General features: G+C 38.1%; 1 protein-coding gene across 1 annotated transcript in view; it reads left to right on the top strand.

Annotated features, from left to right (window-relative positions):
• The window catches only part of SLC27A6 (solute carrier family 27 member 6), a 69,162-nt gene that overhangs the window by 35,151 nt on the left and 10,418 nt on the right, over positions 1 to 23,593 (top strand). The window contains exons 5-6 of the mRNA XM_032425318.1: positions 12,634 to 12,828; positions 22,659 to 22,749. Coding sequence (XP_032281209.1) covers positions 12,634 to 12,828; positions 22,659 to 22,749 — 286 coding nt within the window. The remainder of the gene's footprint in view (positions 1 to 12,633; positions 12,829 to 22,658; positions 22,750 to 23,593) is intronic.

Raw genomic sequence — 23,593 nt, 5'->3', positions numbered from 1 at the left:
TATACTACTCTTACTGTAAATGTGGCATGTGGGTGAGGTTTTCCTACAGTCCAAATTGGTTTAACATTTTAAAGTTTACCTCCTAGATTGTTTGTTTTATTATTTATTTGCAAATTTTCACATTGCCTATTCCTTTAATAGTGTTCTTGACGTCCTTGCTATGGACATATAAAATAAGGTAAGAAGTGGCCAATCTTTGTCCTTCGGTGTGCAAGCACAAGAATCTTCAGCCAATGATAAATGGCCAGAATTTTCCAAGTGATCATGTTATTCCAAGTGGAGAAAAATAAGAATATATTAAACATATCAGGGATCTATTTCCAGCCTTACCATTAATTCTCTGTGTCACATCAGGCAAGTCATTTCATTTCTTTGCCCCCTGTAGTTAGGGAGCTTGAAATTCAAGCCTAACTTCCCTGTCTCAAAAGCTCTGTCATCTTGAGCAAATTATCTTGCTTTTCTGAGCAGCCCACACCTCAGTTTTGTCATTAATAAAATGAGTGTAGTAATAGTTATGTCCAGGGTTGATGGAAGGGTTGTTAAGCACCGAAATTCACATGGAAACAGATTGACATGATGGCGAGAGGCTGGAAGAGACCTCACAAGATGGTTTTTGTTATCACAGCAAATAATGCCAAAGTTGAAGATCTAGTCACCAGCCTGACAGGTTCAGATCTCCCTTTATCAGTATAGGTCTTTAGATTAGACTCCTATAGACCAAGCCCAAGAGTGCCAGTTGATAGCTTTAAATCATCTCCATTGCTGGGTCTTCCTTAATCTTCCTGACCTGTAAATGTTATAGTGCCCACCACTCACAATCAAACCTTTCTCCTCTCTACTCTCACTCCCGGGATATGTTTCTGGCTACAAATACCATCCACAGCTTAACTCGTAAGTGTGTATCTCCAGCGTGTCTTCTCCCTTGATTTCAGATTTTACCTATCTACATTCCTACTGGACATCTCCACTTAGAAATCTAACTGGCATCTGATCTCAAAAATGGCCAAAGCTCAACTTTTTCATCACCTCTTCCGTCAACATGCCCTTCTTGCCCATCCAGGTGCTCAGCCACAAAGATCCTGGGATCTCCCTTGGAGCTTCTCTTCCCCTACCGCCCCCCCCCCCCGCCCCCGCATCTAATCCACGAGCAACCCCTGCAGATTCGACCTTCAGATGCATCCCGAACCATAACCTCAGCTTACCGCATCCCTACTGCTCTCATCTCAGCCAGCTCTTGATCCCCCTGATAGTTTAGCTCTGGCTTCTTCTTCACCCCACTTTTGTCTCCTTCTATTCTATTCTTTCATAGCAGTTGGAACAATTCCGTTAAAATGGAATTCAAGTTGTGTTACTTTGCTATTAAAATCCCTCTGATGGTTCACTTGGAAGAAAATCCAAATTCCCTTAGGATGGACCACACAGCTCTGTGTGGTCTGCTTCCCCTGCTAGCATCTCCCCTCATCCCCCACCTCCATGCCACACCTGCTTGCCCTCCTTGTTTATTCTACCACAGCTTTGCTGGCCTCCTTGCTTTTCCTTCCTTATACCAGGGCTCTCCGTTCTCTCCCCTTGAATGTTCCCTTGGATATTTGCATGGCTCAGTCCCCAGTCCATCCACATCCCACCTCCCCAGAGAGGTTTTCTCTGACCACAGGTCCTACTGATGTGTGGTGCGGTCACCTTAGCATCTCAGATGGTCCCATACCCAAATTTGGTACAGATGTTGAGACTTATAATACCATACCTGCACCAAGAGAATGTGAACAAGTTTATTACTCACATAATGGGGCTTTCTGGGAAGAGCAGGGTAGGGTCCCAAGCATATCCAAAAATGACTTCAAAAAGCCAGGGAAAGAGATGGGTTCGGCTACTGTGACAAGAAAGAGGCACCGGGACAAGTGGTCTTGTGCACGTGGGGCTGCTTGTGGACTTTGAACTTCCTGTTGCTGCCGAAGGAAGGAGCACTGGATGTTCTCATCAGCTTGCCCAGATGCGAGTCAGGGAAAGAAAGGGGAGTGCTAGAGCTGAAAGCTATCAGCAATCAGACATCAAGAATGAAGTCAGATTCTATTACAATGCTTATCTCATAGTCTTCTTTCACTGCTTTATTTTTCTTCACAGAACTTATTACCCTATTACAGATTTTATATATAATTGTTCCTTATTGTCTGTTAATCTCCCCCTTCCACTATTATTTCCTGCTTCCAGGAAAGTAGGGGGTTTATCTTCCTCATCTATAGTTATACCCTCAGTACTCACTATGGTACCTGACACATAACAGGTGCTTGATAAAAATTTGTTATTTTTTAAAAATAAAGTAACAAATAAGCCTCATTGCTGGGATACCTGTGTGCTCTGAATCAGCACAATTTTCACTGGTCCCAGACCTGCATGGTAAGCTCAGTTATAAACAGCAAGTCATGTTCCTGGGGAGGACAGAGCTCACTGAACGAGTTTGGATAAATCAAAAGTTTGCATCCTTACATGGAGGGAGTCAGACCATCGCTGCATCCAGCTTACAGCAGAAATTATCTTGGTCATGGGCCCCTACACTTTTCAGAACATTTCATTAATAAGTCATGTTAGTTGTGGCTCAGGTGACCCTTTCTCTGGGTTTCCAGATCAACCTCCCTTTATGTCTATACAGCCACCCCCCCCCCTTTTTTTAGCTGAATTAGCACTTTCATGCAGGTTTAAGGCAAGTCTTGCATAGACTCTTGGAGCCAGTCTTTCTCAAACAAGGCAATTGGGAAATGTCTCTGGTCTGCAACATGGCTTTCCCTGCACTCTGAGTTCCCCGGAGTGCTGCCAGGATAGAAAACACCTGTTCAGAAGAAGTGGTCTGTAAATGGCAGTCCCTCTTACTATTATATCTAGAAGATGAGTTTGAAATAAGCCCACAGTGTGGTTGCTTTCTGCTGTAATACTTGAGATCACAGAGCTCTTTTCAAGCTATTATTTATGCCTTGAAATGGTTTGTTGAACTGAGGGCTGGCATCTCTGAAACCATGGCCTGCCCAAACTTGGGCTGGAGAGGCAACGCGGCAAAGACTTTTAGGGTCAGCTGGAGCCCGTGCCAAGTTAACAGGGCAGGTCTCTCCTTTTAAATACTCTCCAGTCCTTTCTCAAAAGAGACCTCCACACTGTCCCCCCACCATGCCTTTCCTGCTTCAGTAGAAGAAAGTCTGCTATTTTATGCCATTTTTTGTTTTTGTTGTTGTTGTTGTTGTTTTGTTTTTTTTGTTTTTGCCCCAGGATTCTCTGACAGTCTGTTTGCACTTAGTGTTACTTTGTACCCGTCTGTAATACCCAGTTGGCTTGCTGCCTTTATTTTTTCAATGTATAATACTGGAGTGTCTGTGAAGGCAGCAAACTGTTGGAATATAGTTATTCTTATTCCATGGAGTGTGTTGGTCTGACACATGAGCATGTGTAATTATCAGTGGGTTTTAGAAAAAAGCGGTCTTAGGTTAAATGGAATCAAGATGGAAGAATCATAAGCCCAAACATGTGTTGTTATAAATATCAGATGATCCTTTAGGAATTAGACCATACTTTTGTTTTGCACATTAAGCAGCTAGTTACCCGAGGCTGAAGGCAGAAATGATTTGCCCCTTTGTTTTCACTGTTAACTTGTTTTTCTTTTCTGTGCCTCCATCTATCAACAAACAGGCTTTGTTTCTGAGAAAGCAAGGTTGATATAAAATTACCTGTATTTAAGCAGAACCTTCAGACTTTCACTTTTCATAGACATACAAAGAGGCATTTAGCTTGGGTGTTATAGATTTTCTGGGTAGGATTAAGCCCATGTTCTGGAAGAAAAAGACTTTGTTGTTAGAGGCCTGTCCATTTCAGCAAATGAATAAGTGAACATATGGCTGGGTAGGAGGTAGTTATAGTTCATGCACTGCCCGGCATCTAGTAAGCTCAACAGACAGTGCCGGAAACCAGTGGGGTGTGACTCCTGTCCTGCTATGGACGTGGTCTGTCCACGTTGGTATGGATGCATGGTACTGAAAGGCAGAGGGAAACTGCTCTACTGAAACCCAAGACCGTGGGATCTCTGTATTAAGAGGTCTGACTCATCCAGCAGATTCTCTTTTAAATTTCAAATGGGGGGGCACCTGGGTGGCTCAGCCGTTAAGCGTCTGCCTTCGGCTCAGGTCATGATCTCAGGGTCCTGGGATCGAGCCCCACATCGGGCTCCCTCCTCGGCGGGAGACCTGCTTCTCCCTCTCCCACTCCCCCTGCTTGTGTTCCCTCTCTCGCTGTGTCTCTCTCTGTCAAATAAATAAATAAAATCTTTAAAAAATAAATAAATAAATAAATTTCAAATGGGATTTTAAATGGCTGGAGATAAAAATTAGTACTTTCTGTATATTGTAAAATGGCTTACTCTGTGTGTGTGTGTGTGTGTGTGTGTGTGTAAGTCCATAAATATTTAAGCACTAACTATTGAATTAGAAACTCATGTTTTGATTGCTTCCTATTCCTGAAATCATGGGGAAATACGTGGAAAATAGAACATGGGCTTTGCAAGGTTTTGAGCTGGTTTTTTTCTGTCTTCCCTTTCTTTCCTTCCTTCCCTTTCTCCCTCTCTGTCTCCCTTTCTTTCTTTGATTTGCCTTCCCTCTGTTTCTTTCTTCCTTCCACAAATATGTTGTGAACATCTCTTACGCACCAGGCACTGAACTAGGCAACGGGGTACGCAGAGGAGAGAACAGGCAACAGACCCTGCCCACATAGCACCTTCATTTTAATGAGTTCAGATTCTGTCTCTTGTTTATTTCGTGTCTGTGACCTTGGACCTGAACTTCATTATCCCAATGTGCAAAATGGGGAAAATGCGTCTTTTGTAGGGTTTTCATGGTGATTAAAATGAGAAAGTACAGTGACCTTAACATGGGGGCTCAAACATATCCACTCCTTTTGCTCCTGCTGATTGGGCTGCAAACATGTCTTTTGTTCCTGTCCCGAACCCTGTGGATTTCTGTGTCTGCCCCCTTTCTCTGTCTGTTTCTACCTCACTTGTTTTTGCTTGTTTGCTTCTCTGTTTGCTTGCATCTCTGTCTGGGTCTCAATACCTGTGTCTCTGTGTACAACTGTGTGTCTCTGTGTGTGTGCCTTTCTTTCTTCAAGTATGTCTCTCTGTGTCTAGTTTATCTTTTTTTTTTTTTTTTTTTTTTTTTTTTTTTTCTCTTTTTGGGGGGGGGGGAGAGTGAGAGAGAGAAAGAGAGAGAGAGCGATCGAGAGCAAGCATCCCTCCTTGTGCATGTGCTTTTGTCTCTTTATCTCACTCAGTGTGTGGGTTTCTCTGTGTCTCTGAATGTCTCTCACGTTGCATCCCTTTATAAGTGGGTGTGAGCGTCTCCCTGCATCACTTGGAGTTTCTCAATATTTCCCTCACAGCGTGGGTCTCTCTCTGCCTCTGAATATGTCAGTCTCTGTCTTTGTTATTATGGATCTCTATTTCACTCTTTGTCCCTTTCTCTGTTTTGTTTATACTCCCCCCACCCTTGCTCTGTGGGTCTCTCTCACTTTCTTCACTTTCACTGTCTTTCCTGCTTTCCGTGTGTCTCTGCGGGTCTCTCATGTATTCTCTCTCTCCTCATCTCTCTTTATCTCTCTCTTCTCTTGTTCTTTGCCAGTCTCTGTCTTCTTTCTCTTCTGCATTTATTTATGTAGGTGTTATGTATTCATCTAATTGTACCTATGTATTTATGCATGTTCTCCTCATTCCATTCTCAATACAGCTTAGATATCTAGTGATATTTAGGCAGTATGTTCATGCCTCAGGGAGAATTAGAAGCAATAGGAATTTGTTCTAAGAAGGTTTGGAGGAATTTATGGACAGCTAAGGGTATTTTTATTTTCTTTTTTCTTTCTTTCTTTTTTTTTTTTTTCTTAAGTAGACTTCACACCCAGCATGGTGCCCAGCCAGGGGCTTGAACTCACGACCATGAGATCAAGACCTGAGCCAAGATCAAGAGTCAGATGCTCAGGTGGAACCTCAGGACCCTGAGGGGGATTTTTTTTTAATTGTAGGTGGGAGTTATGAAAATTTGGTTGTATTTTAGATGATGTACTGCTAGTTTCTGAACAATTTCAAAATGGACACATATCAAACCAAATATAATTAGCAACCCTCAGACCCACCTCCCAATTTCCATATATTCCAGGGTCACTTTTTGAAGCTCCCTTTGCCAATCCTGATTATGTTTTCTTTTTTAAATTTGCCATTCTGCTGACCTTCCTTTTCTACTTCCTTTCCCCTGCCAACCTCCCAGTGCATCATGCCAGTTAGTACCAGGTTAACGTAGTTATTATATCAGGCTCTGCTTGATGCCGTCCTCTGGCTTTGAGTCATCTCCCTCAACTTCACAACATCACTAGCTGGGTAGTCTTTAAAAAGATTCATCTGACCAATATTTTGCCCATCAACCAATATGCTCAATGTGCATGAGTTGCTACTCACCCACTTTACAAATAAAACCAGTTCCCAGTTATTTCCGGTAAGATAAAGCCCATCTTAAGAAAGAAACATAAAAAGAAAAGAAAAGAAATGAGAAGGGAAGAAAAAAGAAAAGAAAAGAAAGAAACATAAAATGAGCGTATGTGGGAATCTGGACGAAGAATTTTAATGAACCAATATATGTAGCACCAGTGTATCATCCACTTAACCAGATGGTGTTTGACTTGTCTTAATATTAAGAAGTTGTTGCTTTTTTAATTTTCTTTACAATTTAGGACAAAGGTCAGCAAAAAAAAAAAGCACCAATTAGTAAGTTATTTTAGACTTTGTGGATCATACTTTCTCTGTCACAGGTATTTAATTCTGCCTCTATATTACAAAAACAGCAAGAGACAGTCCATATAAATAGGCACGATGGTGTTCTAATAAAACTTTATTCACAAAAACAGGAGGTAGGTTGAATTTGGCCCCTATAGGCTGTAGTTTGCTAATAACCCTTGATTTAGACCTTATGATAACATCTTATTGTAATGTTTTAGGTAAAATTTCCATTCCTGTGCAAACTATTTTTTTTAAACTTTTGTTTATTTCTCTCTCTCTCGCTCTTTCCCTCTTTTCATATATGTATATACATATGAGTGTGTGTGTATGCCAAAAATAACTATCTTTTGGACTTGCCGCAGGTTTTATATAATTTTTACAGTATAATTATAAACAAAGGAATCATATTATCTTCATTTATACATACTTCCTGGCTCATAATTTGAATCAAGGAAACAAAAATCTGAATGATGCTATTGACAACTTTAGATAATTATTTCAGTAAACTGTAAAACAATTATAATTTACATCACTTACATCAGTTATGTCATTTATATTTCATTCTTTCAGAAGTGCTTAGGTTTTGATTCTCAGTTATGTTTTAAAGGAAGATTTTAGAGAATGGTTTAAAAGTATTTTGTGTGCATGTACTTACTGAATCAGTTTAAAGATGTTTGTAAAATTTCAGACTTTTATTGAGAAGCTTCTATTTGCAAGTCTTTGGATAACTAGAGCTGAATAAATTGTAAACTAAATTTTCATGAAATCTGAATTGGCCTTAAATGAGACAAATCATTACATGAAATTTTAAAAGTTACACTTTTCTCATAAAATTAATTCTAGATGAATATAATTGTTAAATGTAAAGAAGAAGATAGTCTATTGATTTTTTTTTTTTGATGTTGGATGGGAAAGGAGATTTTTAATTACAAATTAAGTAGAAAATATTACCAAAGAAGAGAATAATATATTTAATTATAAAAATAAACACATTGAATGCAAATATTGAAAATAAAATTAAAAGGAAATAAATTCCATTAACTATTAAAACAAAGTGCTGATCTTATTAATATTTTATTATGCGACAAGAATTCAACTTGCCTAAAATCAAAGAAAATAACTTAAATCCAAAAAAAGATTATTCCACATTTTCTTATCAAATTAATATTTTAAATTAAATGAATTCTTAGTTCTAGTACACTGAAGAGGTTTGATGTGAATAGGATGTCCTTTTTATACAACAATTTTGGTAACAAGGTCATAAAAATTGATAACTATTAGGTTCTTTCAGGAATCTATCCGAATGAGCTGCAAAGATTTATAGACCGGATATTCACTCAGTTTTATTTAGATAGGTGAATATTTGAAAACAAGCTGGTTATCCAAAAATAGGTGATAGTAGATAAATTGTGATATAATGATATGATAGTCATATAAACATGAAAAATCATGTTTTTGAAGCATAAGAGCTAGTACCTTAGGATAGTGTTCAGAATATAGTATTAATAAAGTAAAATATATAGCTCTAATACAGTGTGATTGTGACTTTTCATGTATATACATGGTTATATAAAAATAATGTTGGTGTAGTAGGATTACAGATTTTTTAATTCCTTTTTAAACTTTCCTATGCTTTCCAAATTTTCTATGATGTGCATGCATTTCAAAATCAGAAGAAATACACCTTCTCTTTTTTTCCCGTAACAGTAAATAATGAATCAGTTCATCTTTTCTCATACCCGTCAAAGCATGATCTTCTGGGTTTGTTTTAAAAGGGAAGACCAGTGGTGCCTGGGTGGCTCAGTCAGTTAAGCGTCTGACTCTGGATTTAGGCTCAATTCATGATCTCAGGGTCCTGGGATGGATCCCCACAGTGGAATCCCTGCTCAGCAGGGATTCTGCTTGAGGATTCTCTCCCTCCCCACCCCTCCATGTGCATTCCCTCTCTCTCTCTAAAATAAATAACTAAATTTAAAAAGTAAAATAAAAGAGAAGACCACAGAATAAAGATATCTTGAGAGTTAAATAAGTGGTTTTGATATTTTTAGATAAAAGCCTTACCCTAGTATGGATAATTTAATTTTCTCTATCAATTGAATCATTTTTGGATAATTATTTATCCTTATTTAGTAGGCTTATATAGCTGTAGCACACACAGGTTAAAGTCTGTGGAATTTGGTTTATAAACCACCTTCTTACTGTTTTCTGGAGTGTGCAACACATTTTATAAATAATGATACTTGCTGAGACTCATCTCTGACCTGGAAAGCATCCAAGAGTTATACTATAGAAAAGATTGTTCTCTGTTCAAGCAGAATAAATCCTAAGATTTGCAGCACTACTGTTTTGTACAGAAAAATGGCAGCAGAAAATCCAAGAACGAGTTCCATGGCAGGTCGGCCATATCCAACATGGCCCTGGGAGGTAGGAACCAGACAGAACTGCTCCTCTGTCTTGGAAGGAGCTGTTCTTCTCTGAGTGAGTTTTTTTTCTCTGTCTGCAGAATGTTTACCTTCAACCCTATTGATGTGGGGCTAAAGAAATCAGCAAGTTGGAGTCTTACTTTCGATATATCCACACTCTTGCTTGCCTCCTATTTTATTTTTTTAATTTAATTTTTGTTTTATCAAATAAGGCCTTCTATAGTTTAAAAAAAATCAAATGGTACTCTCAAGATAAACGGTAACCCCCTGCTATCAATACCTGATCTGTAGAGGTAAACACCCTTCATTATGTTAAGGTATTTTTGGTTGTTATATAGTCACACATTTCTCAATAAAATATGTATATTACTATTTCTTGATTTTTCAGTTTTAATTGTCATCTACCTGGCTTCCTACCCACATATTCATATAGATATATTTCTTCTCCCTCTTTGGCACCAATGTAATTATGATCATCTAAAAATATGTTGATAATCAGTTTTTTAAGTTATTATAAAGAAATTAAAATATGTACATTTTATTCACAGTGGAGGCACATCATGTAATTAAAATATCATTACAATTTGATTTTTTCAACTTTTCATTTCTAATAATTGCCTTTTTTAAAATTTAGCTTTCTAAATACCTAATGAATTAGGATCTAAATGAATTAGTATCAAAATACTCTCAAACTCTCCATCGCAGCTGAAATTTCTCATAATAATTTAACAACACTTGGAGTATTTTTATTATTTTTATTTTTTTTTAATATTTTATTTATCCATTTGTCAGAGAGAGAGCGTGAGCATGAGCAGGGGAAGGGGCAGAGGGAGAGGGAGAAGTAGGCTCCCCGCTGAGCAGGGAGCCCGACGTGGGACTCGATCCCAGGACCCTGGGATCATGACCTGAGCCGAAGGCAGACGCTTAACAACTGAGTCGCACAGGCGTCCCAGCACTTAAAGTATTTTTAAGTAATTTTATTTATTTATTTTTCTTGAAGATCATCCTCCTGGATATCTTCAACAATCAGTCATTGTCCCACCAAATGTGAACAGTATTCTGATTTCTCTCACTATAGATTAATTTTGCTCTGAGGTCAGAGCAGAAGAGTTTAATGATCTCACCATTTAGTATTCATACTTTTATGTAACGCTAGTGTTTTCAGTAGATTCCTCAACCCCAAACTGGTGTCTGTGTGGATGGACTTCTCCAGACAGTTAGTCTCCAGTTTTTGGCTAATGTGTAGCAAGGGCAGATGCCCACATGCGTTGTCTATGTTGGAGTATCTAAAGGTGCAGGAGCTTCTTAAACATTTTCAACCAAGCCTTCTGCCTTCCTCATTCTTTTTGCTGCTTCCGTTAACACCTCAGAACATTTACTGTGTCCCTACCTGTTAGGTAGAAGCATAGAAATATGCTTTCTTCCTTACCTGATCTCTACCGAAATAAAGCTTTGATGTCAGCTTTTCCCACTCTGCTTAGTCACATGACTGCCACCTATTTACTTTCCAGTTATAAAAATGACCTTGCACTCACATTCTCTTTGTTCTTGAGAGTTAATAAGTAAAAATCTTTCCTTTAAGACTGAGAAGGAACTGAGATAAAGAATGTGCTTAGTTGATCATTTTTAATCATAAGTGTCAGGGACATTGAATACTCTTTTATTGTTGTGGATGTATTATTGTTTCTTGTTAATTTTATAATTACCTTGGGTGAGGATGGGGGTAGCTCAGAGGGAATCATGGATTTACCATAGCCATACTGACAGTATATTCTTACTCTAATTGATAGTATATTCTTACTGTAATTTTTTTGGTGAGTTGTAATTGACATTTAATGTTATATAAGTCTTAGGTGTACAACATAATGAGTTGATATTTGTATATATCGCAAAATGATCACCAAAATAAGTCTAGTTAATGTCCAACATCACACATAGTTATAAATTTCTTTTTCTTGTGGTGAAACTTTTAACATTTACTGTCTTAGCAACTTTCAAATATTCAGCACGGCATTTTTAACTGTACTCACCATGCTGGATGTAATATTCCCATGACTTACTTATTTTATATCTGGAAGTTTGTACCTTTGGATCCCCTTCACTCACTTCACCCTCCCCCCACTCCCTACTTTTGTTCTCTATATCTATGAGCTTTGGATTGGGGATTTTTTTGGGTTCCGTTTTTGCTTTTGTTTTTAGATTTCACATATAAATGAGATCACATGGTCTTTGTCTTTCCCTGTCTGATTTATTTCACTAAGCATAACACCCTCAAGGTCCATCTATGTTGTTGCAGATGGCAATATTTCCCTTTTCTTGGCTGAATAATATCCCCGTGTGTGTGTGTGTGTGTGTGTGTGTGTGTGTGTGTGTGTGTACTACAATTTCTTTATCCATTCATCTGTTAGTGGGCACTTAGATTGTTTCTGTGTCTTGGCTATTGTAAATCATGCTGCAGTGAACATGGGGGTGCAGATATCTTTTTCATTTATCCTTCACATAAGTGCCCAGAAGTGGAATTGCTGGATCATATGGGAGTTTTATTTTTAATTTTTAGAGGAACCTCTGTTCTGTTTTTCATAGTGGCTCCACCAATTCACATTCCCACCCACAGTGCACAAGGGTTCCCTTTCCTCCACATCCTTGCCAACACTTGTTATTTCTCATTTTTTTAAAATAGCCATTCTAACAGGTGTGAGGTTCTCATATTTGATCAGTGTATATAATTCACGTTACTTAACATAGTGCCTATGGAATGTAAAGTATAGTTCTAGTTTTTCTTTCAATTCTAAAGTATGAATCAGAAGAAAAAATGTGAGAATATTGCACATTCAAAAATAATATTTACAAGCAGTTGCCATAATATTTGTAAGTCAAATATTTCAGGGATTAGATGACCTCAGTGTATTGTTTACCCTAGGCTAGGCCCTGGGTTTACCTATATACTGCAGTACTTAGGTGAGAGAGGTATTCTCAGTTTTACAGGTGAATAAACTGAGAATCAGAATGGTAGTCAACCTTTTGCTCAAAGTTATATAGATAATGAGTAGTAGAGCTGAGAATACAAACTCAAGTATATTTTATAAATTTTTTAAAGTAATGCCTTTTTTCCTGAAATATGCTTTCTTCCTTACCTGATCTCTACCGAAATAAGGCTTTCGTAGTCTGGAATGTAGGAAGATCTTTTACCAGATATGGTTATAATAAAAGCTATATTACTCTAGGCCAGTGTTAGTTTCATGAGCTGTTGGACATCGTTCTGCAACAGAGTGAAATATGATTTTTTTTAACTTCCCTTCCATGATTGCATATGTGTGACTTACTTCTGAATATTTGCCATTAAAGTTACAGTAATGAAAGAAAGAATGGAGAACTGGGGAATTAATAAATTACAAGTAAAATCTTTTCTTCTAACAGAGAGAAGGAGAAAAGGATCATCAAGTGCGTTTGGCAGTTGGAAATGGTGTACGGAGTGATGTATGGAGGGAATTTTTAGACAGATTTGGAAATATTAAAATGTGTGAGCTTTATGGAGCTACTGAAGGAAACATTTGCTTCATGAATCACACTGGGAAAATAGGATCCGTTGGGAGAACAAATTTCTTTTACAAAGTAAGTACAGTATTTTCTTTACATAAGAAATATATTGAGGTCAGTTTACCTCTCTTCTAGACTTCCTGTTTGTAAATTATGGTAAATATGATCACCTTTCTTTTTTCTTTTTTTAGTTGAGAAATTATATAGTCATGGCCTCTAGGTGAACCATAGTTTATAAAAACCTTAACTATCTCCCATGTTTTCCTCTATAATGTGGGGATAATGATACCTAAGTCTTTTGTTCTGTTTTCAAATTTAATGATATAATGTATAAAAAACAAGCAAAGTTTCTGATACATGTTAATTTGACTCTTTCCATTTTTCCTGAGTCTTTTTAACTTCATTTTTATATCACTCAAAAATTATGTATAGATTTTTGATAAACCAAGATATCACTAAAATCTGCCCAAAAAATCACTTGCCTAGGAGTAAAAGACTTTCAGCTGGTTTCTCAATAGGAACCATGGAAGCCAAAAGATTGAACAATGTCTTGAACTGCTTCGAAGAAAATAATTGTCAAAATAAAATTTATCCTCAGCAATATTATTTAAAGAATAAAAGTGAAAGTAAAGAAAATAGTCTCTGAATTTATATAGCACAATGTATATAATCTCAAGTGGAAATAAACAACTCCAGAATCGTAGTAGGATATTAATTATAGCTCTTTCAGTATTTGATAGAAGAAACAAAAGAAAGCCTTCAATGTTACAGAATATGCAATAAACAAATTACTTGAGCTAATGGTCATATATAGGATACTACATCTAAAAACTGCAGACTATCCATTCTTTTCAAGCACTTATGAAACATCCACAAAGACTATTGGGCCACTTAGGGAATTCCAGCAAACTTCAGAGGATTGAATATGGATTATGTTCTCTGACAGCAGTTTAATTAAGGTAGAAATAAATTTTGTAAATGACAGGTAGGTCATCTCCTATATACTGGGATATAAAACATCTGTAAATGTCCATGAGTCTACAAAAAAATCATGATTGAAATTAAAAAATAATTTGAGATGGGGTACCTTGGGTGGCACAATCAGTTTATTCTTGATTTCGGTCTGGTCGTGATCTCGGGTTGTGGGAAGGAGCCCACCCTTAGCGGAAAGTCTGCTTGTGCTTGTCTCTCTCTCTCCCCTTCTGCTCCTCCCCCTGCTCATGCTCGTGCTCTCTCTCTAAAATGAATAAATAAAAATAACAAATCTAAAAACAAATTATTGGAGCTGAATTAAAATGAAAGTGTTATATTTCAAAACTTTTGGACCTACATAAGAATGGTTGAAAATTTGTGAGCTAAATATCCATTTCTGGGGGTTAATTAAAAAGCAACTGAAAATAAACCCAAAGAAAATAAAAATAAAGAAGTAATCAAGAACATAAGGTAAAAAAATACAAGATAAACATTTAATGAGAAGTGTCAGAAGAGAGAAACATGTAATTTTTAAAAAGTAAAGAAACAGATTCAAAGCTGGTACAAATTTCTCTGACGTTTGGAACCTTGAGAAGGTGCAAACTGTTTTTATGATATACTCTCTGGAATTTTGAGGGTCTTATTGGCATCTCAGAAATGCAGCTACATTCTGAAAAGTAATTTTTGGGAATGTAAGTGCTGATATTACTGAGTTTTTCATTCCTTACAGTTAATTTTCTCAACTTGTTGCACTGGTTCCATTAAAAATTTGGTATTCATATTAAAGCTCCTTAGTGAAGCTGAGTTATTTCCAAGTAATCATCCAACAGGAGCACAATGAAGAAGATTTGTATTTTACATTACTGGCTTGACTTCATTATAATTTTATAATATCTTAAATTTCCTGTCAGACTGTAATACTGTCAATAAAGTAAGAAGTCATGATTGTCTCCAATTTATTTGGAAAACTTCTGATTTTCAACTTATTTTTTTTTTCAGTTTGGAAATGAAAAAAATTGTACCTATTATCATATGAATTCTACTCTATCTTTTCTCATTTCATGCATGTATTATGGTTTTGTTACGTAGGTCATCAGAAAAATTTGGACCAATAACTGTTTCATAATCATGTGGGGAGATTTGATAAGTCTGTCTCTCAAAAATTTAAACCTAATGGAAGCTTCCACTTACTGGCTCAGAGACAAATCAGCATCTAAACAGAGATAGGAAAGTAATAGAGAAGGAAAAAGATGAGGCTTCAGCACAGAGTTCCTGCATCCCAAATGTCCTTCTTGCGTTCTGTCCTTACCATTTAAATTCGTGCATCCAAAGGGATATGTGAGTCATATACACCCCCAGAGCGAACAGTATAAAAAAATTGGTGACTGCATTTGAGAGACAATCCCAAGTCACAGTTACAGACTGCCTTCTCCTTTTCTACACCCAAGGGTAATATAATTAGGAGGGAACAAACATGAAATCCCTAGAGGAAATAAAACTTGAAAAAAAAAAGAGAGAGAGAGAGAAAATAAGTCTTAATTAAAGAGAGCTGAAGAAGGGGTGCCTGGGTGGCTCAGTCGGTTAAGCGTCTGCCTTCGGCTCAGTTCATGATCCCAGGTCCTGGGATCGAGCCCCACATCGGGCTCCCCGCTCGGCAGGAAGCCTGCTTCTCCCTCTGCCTGACACTTCCCCTGCTTGTGCTCTCTCTCTCTCTCTGTCAAATAAATAAATAAAATGTTTTTTAAAAAAATAAATAAGGTTAGCTGAAGAAAAATGCGGATACATAGCAAAATAATAAGCTCTGTAAAATGACCAGGGGATTTTAGAAAAACAATTTCCCATAGGTTCAAAAATTGCAATAATATTCTCTTTAAAAATAAGAGCTCAATGGGATGTCTGGGTGGCTCAGTCAGTTAAGTGTCCTGGGATCGAGTCCCACATTGGGCTCCCTGCTCAGTGGGGAGCCTGCTTCTCTCTCTGCCTGCCATTCCCCCTGCTTGTGTTCCCTCTCTCTCTGTTTCTCTGTCAAATAAATAAAATCTTAAAAAAAAAATAAGAGCTTAAAAGAGAGGAAAGTGCAAGGGAAATATAAATCAACAAAAGGAGTTGGAAAGTAGACAGACTCAGTTCAAAGGAAAAAAATAAAAGGGAAGAATGAAAGTATTGCAGAGGTGAACACCACAAGCTGTAAACATTGTTAGGGAACAAGATGAATGGGATTAAGGAGTCACACAAACACAATAAAAAGAATAAGCAAATAAGAATATAAAATAAATGAGAAAGATAGATTTTGAAAACGTAGACAATCATCTGACATCCGCTAATTGGTGTTCCTGCAGGAAAAAAAAATAGATCAAAAAGGAAAAAAAAATGATTTGAAACCTAATAGAGGAAAACTTCCTTAAATTAAAGACTTCAATCTTTTTTTAAATTATATTTTATTATGTTAGTCACCATACAATACATCATTAGTTTCTGATGCAGTGATCCACGATTCATTGTTTTTGTGTAACACCCAGTGCTCCATGCAATACGTGCCCTCCTTAATACCCATCACCGGGCTAACCCATCCCCTCACCCCCCCTCCCCTCTAGAACCCTCAGTTTGTTTCTCGGAGTCCATAGTCTTTCATGGTTCATAAAGACTTCAATCTTTAGCAAAAGAGCACACTGTGTTCCAGGAAAAAAATATTAGTACAGGATGACCATCAGAAAAATATATGCTGGTGAAATTACTGAACATAAATTAAAGAACTGTAAGGAGAAAACAAAGGTTGTACAAAGTATAGGGTGAAGATGGGAATCATCTCCAGCATCTCTCAAAACAAGAACAAAACACTCAATGCCAGAAAAAAAGAAAAGGAAGGAAGGTATTCACCTCAGAATTTTACTTCTGACTGAGTTGTTCTTTGAGTATAAAGGCAACAAAGCTGTGTTCTCAAAATTTTAAGAACTCAGAGAATATAATACCCATGTATCTATAGGAATGTCATACTTCTTTATAAAATTCACTCCGTGGAAATGTCCAGTCAACCTGAAGAGAAAGCAGAATTTAGAAATGAAGGAATCGCCTTCAGTTAAAAGGTTTGATTGAATCCATCTAAATACAGAAGATTGAACAGCTCCAACTTATGTTTATAAATGGGACAGCACATAAGGAGGAAATATAGGTGCTAATTTTCTCATCTTTTATAGTAAGTCCATAAGTACAGTGTAAAGAAACAGATTTAATAAAAAGCCTCCTTCACATTTTGGTAAACTATTTTATTATCTTAAAAGTAGGCATTTCTTACGGACCAGGAAATTTAGCTGGTTGTGCAGTTAGGCAGGAACCCACATGAGACCACCCTCACTTCTCACAGCACTTGCTGGGTTTGAAGTCCCGACAACCCATTCTGGGTTCGATGATTCGCTAAGGACTCACAAAACTCACCAAAAGCTGTTACGCTCATAATTACTGTTACTACATCTAAAGGATACAGATTAAAATCAGATGGAGGGAGAAGCAATAGGGCAGAATCAGGAGGGCACCAAATGCAAGGTTTCTAGGGGTCCTTTCTTGTGGAGTCAGGATGGCATTACTCTCCTGGAACTGACATGTGACCATGTACATGGAGTATTGCTGGCTAGGGACACTCACCAGCCTTGGTGTCCACAGTCTTCTTTGCAGCTCCATCATTTAAATACACTTGGCTGCTTGTGCGGCTGACCTCCATCTCGAATCCCTCAAGAGGTCAAGCTGGAAGACCCAAAGTCCCCCACCCTACATCAATCACATTATTCATGTGGCTCAGAGACACTAAATCTAAATCATATGGTCACTCTCTGGATGCCAGAAGCCCTTAGGGTAACACATATACTCCTATTGGCCATGACATTGCAGGGGCATAGAGATTATCTCCCAGCAGATGAGAGTGAAAGCCAGACCTCTGGTTAAACTGGGGTTAAGGTTAAATTCTTGACGCTGCAGGGACTGATTTCTTCTATGCTAAAGGAACACATCATTTAACTTCAGTTCCATTTTCTTTTGTTAAATTCAAAGAAATTTAAATTGATTGCATTTCTTAAAATGGTGTGGTTTCATCTTTCACAGATTATTTTATTAATCAGTTTCCTACCTTTCTCTCTATTTAAACACATTTGTAATAATGCTCATCAAATGCATTCCTTTATATAGTCTACTAAAAGTTTTCAGTATACCTGACACTGTGAACAGAGTGAGCACAGCAGAGATAAATTCCTGCTCATGTGCAGGTTATATTCTATTGGGGAAGACAGAAAACAAGATAAATAAATATAACGTAATATAATACACATTACATACTCTTAAATGCTGAGAAGAAAAAGTAAACAGGAAAAGAAGATTGTGTGTGTGTGTGTGTGTGTGTGTGTGTGTGTGTTGGTAGGGATTTTGCAATTTTAGAGAGGGTAGTCAGAAAGGCCATACTGAGAAAGTGATATTTAGGGAAAGATTTGAAGGAAATAAAGGAATGAGTCATGAGGCTATCTGGTGTTCAAAGTGGATTGAGTAGGGGCACCTGGGTGGTTCAGTTGGTTGTTTGTCCAGCTCTTGATTTTGGCTTAGGTCATGATCTCAGGGTTGTGGGATTGAGCCCAGAGTTGGGATCCACGCTCAGCAGGGAGTCTGCTTGAGATCCTCTATCTCCCTCTCCCTCTTTTCCTCCCTCTCCCTCTAAAATAAATAAATAAATCCTTAAAAAAAAAAGTGGAATGAATAGCTAGTACAAAGGCCCTTAGGTGGTTACATGCCTGCCATGTTTGAGGGACAGCAAGGAGACCACAGTGGTCATAGTGAGGTGAGCAAAGATTTTGAACAGAAGACCAAGTGTTTCCAATAGCCAAACTGTGGAAAGAGCCAAGATGTCCATCAACAGATGAATGGATAAAGAAGATGTGGTATATATATACAATGGAATATTATGCAGCCATCAAAAGGAATGAGATCTTGCCATTTGCAATGACGTGGATGGAACTGGAGGGTATTATGCTGAGCGAAATAAGTCAAACAGAGAAAGACATGTATCATATGACCTCACTGATATGAGGAATTCTTAATCTCAGGAAACAAACTGAGGGTTGCTGGAGTGGGGGGTGGGGTGGGAGGGATGGGGTGACTGGGTGATGGACACTGGGGAGGGTATGTGCTCTGGTAAGCGCTGTGAATTGTGCAAGACTGTTGAATCTCAGATCTGTACCTCTGAAACAAATAATGCAATATATGTTAAGAAAGAAAAAAAGAAGACGAATGTAGCAGGAGGGGAAGAATGAAGGGGGGGAAATCCGAGGGGGAGAAGAACCATGAGAGACGATGGACTCTGAAAAACAAACTGAGGGTTCTAGAGGGGAGGGGGTTGGGAGGATGGGTTAGCCTGGTGATGGGTATTGAGGAGGGCACGTTCTGCATGGAGCACTGGATATTATGCACAAACAATGAATCATGGAACACTATATCTAAAACTAATGATGTAATGTATGGGGATTAACATAACAATAAAAAATTAAAAAAAAAAAAAAAGACCAAGTGTTTCTATTTCAGCTTTAATGGGATCACTTTGGCTCTGCTGAGAATATATTACACCATGTTAATGCCAGTTTACTTTTGGTTGAATTTGGAGAAATTATAAATTTTCTTCATATTTTTCTATTTTGCTTGTTTTTTTTAACACAACTTTGTGAACCATTCAGAACTATGCTGTTGCATAAAAATGCATTCTAGGGACGCCTGGGTGGCTCAGTCATTAGGCATCTGCCTTCAGCTCGGGTCATGGTCCCGGGGTCCTGGGATCGAGCCCCACATTGGGCTCCCTGCTCAGCGGGGAGCCTGCTTCTCCCTCTCCCACTCCCCCTGCTTCTGTTCCCTCTCTCGCTGTGTCTCTGTCAATAAATAAATAAAATCTTTTTTAAAAAATGCACTCTAAGACTAAGTATCCATAATAACCCAACTATGTGAAATATTAGATATAATATATATGTATTTACATAGATACATGTATGTATTATGGATATACATGCATAATATATATTATGTATATATAATAGATTTATGATTTATGTGTGTGTGTTTGTGTTTTTTTAGGGTCTTCTGTTAAAGAAAACAGAGAAACTAACCTTTCCCTATGGTGCCAGAGAAATGAGCCTCTATCTTGTAGGCAGTGTAGTATAATGTTGAGGGGAAAACTGTGAACTGCAATCACTATACCAAGGCCTGTAGTCTAAGCTCTGCCTCTCCTTAAGGTTTTAACTTTGACAAGTCACTTCCCTCTGAATTCAGAGTCTCCGCACGTATTCACAGAGGGAATGATTTTTGTGTTCTCCTTCCAGCTTCTACATTTACAACTGTGAATATGCAGAAGCATGCAGGTGTGTGTGGGAACTCCAAGGGCAGTGTGCATAGCCACATAGGTGTGGAGTGCACAGCGCTGGGGATCCATTTACCCAGTCTGTGTGAATGGGACCCCTGTGGCTCTGCTCTGGACACAGACACGGATACCCATACCTGTGCGTGCACACGTACATTTAGGGGTATTAAAGTGGGGGTCTGTCTTTTTTTAATCTGCGTTGTGATAACACATTCATTTTTGTAATCTCGTGGGATCTCTTGAAGGCAAGGAAAAAGTAGAAATCTCTCTAGCTGAAACTTAATACTCAGACCCAGACTAGCTCTAGAAGATGCTGTGATATATTTAAATGCCAGCTGTATCATAATATTACCCGATTTATGATAACAGGCACACTGAATGGTGATTTGGTGTAGAACGAATCTCACCCATGAATGCAGTTGACAAATTAATATAAAAGAAATAACACTAAAGCTGATATCATTAGTTGCTGAGCAAATTTTTCAAAATATAAAACACGTTACAACAGGCGATGGATAATGAACGGGGCTCTCTTTTTGTTTGACCAAAATGATAAATGTGGTTCTGGGGCTTCTGAAATCTTTCTTTTTACCAGCCATTGGGCAAGTGGCCAGAAAGCTGTTATCCCAATTACAGACAAAGATCAATAAGATGCAAGCTTGCATTTTAATAAAGAATCTTTATGTCTAGAATCACCATACATTCTGCTTTGCTGCCTCTCTCATTGGCCACGTCTTAAGATGGGACAATATTTTATTTTTAAAGATTTTATTTATTCATTTGAGACACAGAGATAGAGAGAGAGAGAGAGAGAAAGCATGAGCAGGGAAAGAGGCAGAAGGAGAGGGAGAAGCAGGCTCCCCACTGAGCCAGGAGCCCGATGCGGGGCTCCATCCCAGGACCCTAGGATCATGACCTGAGCCGAAGGCAGACACTTAACCATCTGAGCCACCCAGGCGCCCCAAAATGGGACAATATTAATTGCTACATCATAGGGTGTGTTGGTAATTAAATTAATACTGCTCTTAAGCCGTGTCTGCCATACAGTAAGTACTCAATCAACATCAGTGGCCGTCGTTTATATTTTAATTCAAGTAACGAATTGTGATTCTAATTACATGCTGAATTTGCTGAGATTAAAAACCAGGGATGTTTGGGGGCCCCTGGGTGGCTCAGATGGTTAAGCGTCTGCCTTCGGCTCAGGTCATGATCCCAGGGTCCTGGGATCGAATTCCGCATTGGGCTCCCTGCTCAGTGGGGAGTCTGCTTCTCCCTCTGCCTGCCCCTCCCCCTGCTTGTGCTCTCTCTCTCTCTCTCTGTCAAATAAATAAATAAAATCTTAAAAAAAACAGGAATGTTTGTGTCTAGTCCTTGAGGATAAATCATAGTACATTTATCTCACTAATTTTATTCATCTTTTCCCACTTCTTTGTTCTATATTTATTCACTTTGTTCCTCCTCCTCTTTGTCTCTCTCTTCTATGCATCCTTCCTTATTATTTTTTCTGTATTTTAGATTACTATTTTCTAGTTCAACTTAACCAGATAGCTTGTTTAATTGATCAGCAAAACCTCGGTTTTCTTATATATAAAATGCAGGTTGGGTTGAAACAATCTGCAGTTTTTCCTCCCAGAGTCACATCTTCAGGGATAGGTGAATCTGCATGACAACACGGACATGACAGGAGCAGGGTAGCTGGAAATATTTGGGGACAAGGAGAGGTGTCCAACCAGCTTGTTTTCCAATGTAATGAGCATGTTCTAACAAATTTGCCATCTCGCAGCACAGAAGTACTGAGTGTTAGTTAAAGGACATTAGGGTGAAAGGCCTGGGGAAAAGTTCAAAGTCAAGAAGGCATCTAATCCCTTTTCAAGGGATTGTAAGTTAAAAATAGACAACAAAATCCTTGCCTTCATGTAGATGAAATTTTAGTTCTATTAAACCTTTCATTTCAAAGGATTTTTTTTTTTAATTCTATTTATTTATTTGAGAGAGAAAGACAGAGATAGAGCATGAGTGGAAGGACAGAGGAAGAGGAGAGAGAGAATCCCAAGCAGGCTCCATGCTCAGCATGGAGCCCGATGTGAGGCTGGATCTCAAGACCCTGAGGTCATGACCTGAGCAGAAACCAAAAGTCAGACGCTTAAGCAACTGAGCCACCCAGGTGCCCCCCAAGGGATGTTTTTGAATGATTGCAAAAAGGAGAAAGCAAGAAGTGTTCCTCTTAGCTAGAGTTAGTAGAGTATGTAATTGAGGGCAAGGATGTTTGATACCACTCATTCAAGAATAAAATTAATGTTTTGCTAAGGTAATGTGCAACATAAAATGAAATGAAAGTAAATGCCAGGATACAAATGCTGTTTACTAATGCCTTCAGTTTTGATTTTCAAATATATATTTAATTTTTTATCAGTAAAGTTTACTTGTTTTCCTAAATCTACATTCTAATTCTTTATTTCAATTGCCTAAACATAAGCTCTACCACCAGTAGATATAACTGCACAAATAAATATTTTGTTGTTGTTGTTTTTGTTGTTTAATTTTGTTTTTGCAGCTTCTTTTCACTTTTGACTTGGTAAAGTATGATTTTCAGAAAGATGAACCCATTAGAAACGAACAGGGCTGGTGTCTTCATGTGAAAAAAGGTAAGATTCTTGTGTTTGACCATGTCTCTTCAGGCAAAAGTTTCTGAATTTCTGTTTAATTACTACTGAATTTAGAAAAGAAAGAATGGCTATTATTGATATGTGATGAGATTTATTTGGAATTTCAATGCAGGTAGAATAGTTTCATTATTAGATGTTAGGGATCCCAAGTGGGTCACTCGGATGGTCAGTGACTGAAGTTTGAAATGGATTACTACTGGCCTCCTGTTTTTCCTAATCCACTCTTCTAGTTGTAACAGTGGCGCTAATGTCCTCTATCACCAAGATATAATGTAAAAAAGAATGCCTTAGTTATCTTTCTAGGTATAGTGGAAAGTCAGGCTGACATTTGTATCTGGGCTCTCACCCTTAGAAACTGTACAACTTTGGGCAGGCCACGCAAGCTGAGTCTCATTTTCTTCATATGTAGAGATGACATTATTTATTTCGTGAATTTCTTGTTGACCATTAAATGAGGTGATGTATGCAGAGCCCTACGGAGAGCCTGGCATATGGCCTGCTACCTACCCCTTCTCTTCTCCCTCTCATTCCCCTCCTCCACCAAGGTAGTTTCTGATCAGGTTTGGTTAGACAATTAACTTGCTGCTGCATATAATCAGTCTAGAAATTTAACTGTAGATATGTGCATTTGGAATTGTTTAGAGATTCAGTCTGAATAAATCAGACCAAAATTACTTTTTGCTGTCTTCAGAATATGCTTAGGGTGCCTGGGTGGCTCAGTTGGTTAAGCGACTGCCTTCGGCTCAGGTCATGATCCTGGAGTCCCTGGATCAAGTCCCGCATTGGGCTCCCTGCTCGGCAGGGAGTCTGCTTCTCCCTCTGA

Source organism: Phoca vitulina, unplaced genomic scaffold (assembly GCF_004348235.1).
Source record: "Phoca vitulina isolate PV1807 unplaced genomic scaffold, GSC_HSeal_1.0 scaffold32, whole genome shotgun sequence".
In the NCBI taxonomy this organism is placed as follows: domain Eukaryota; kingdom Metazoa; phylum Chordata; class Mammalia; order Carnivora; family Phocidae; genus Phoca; species Phoca vitulina.
This window is presented reverse-complemented; position numbering and strand designations above follow the sequence as displayed.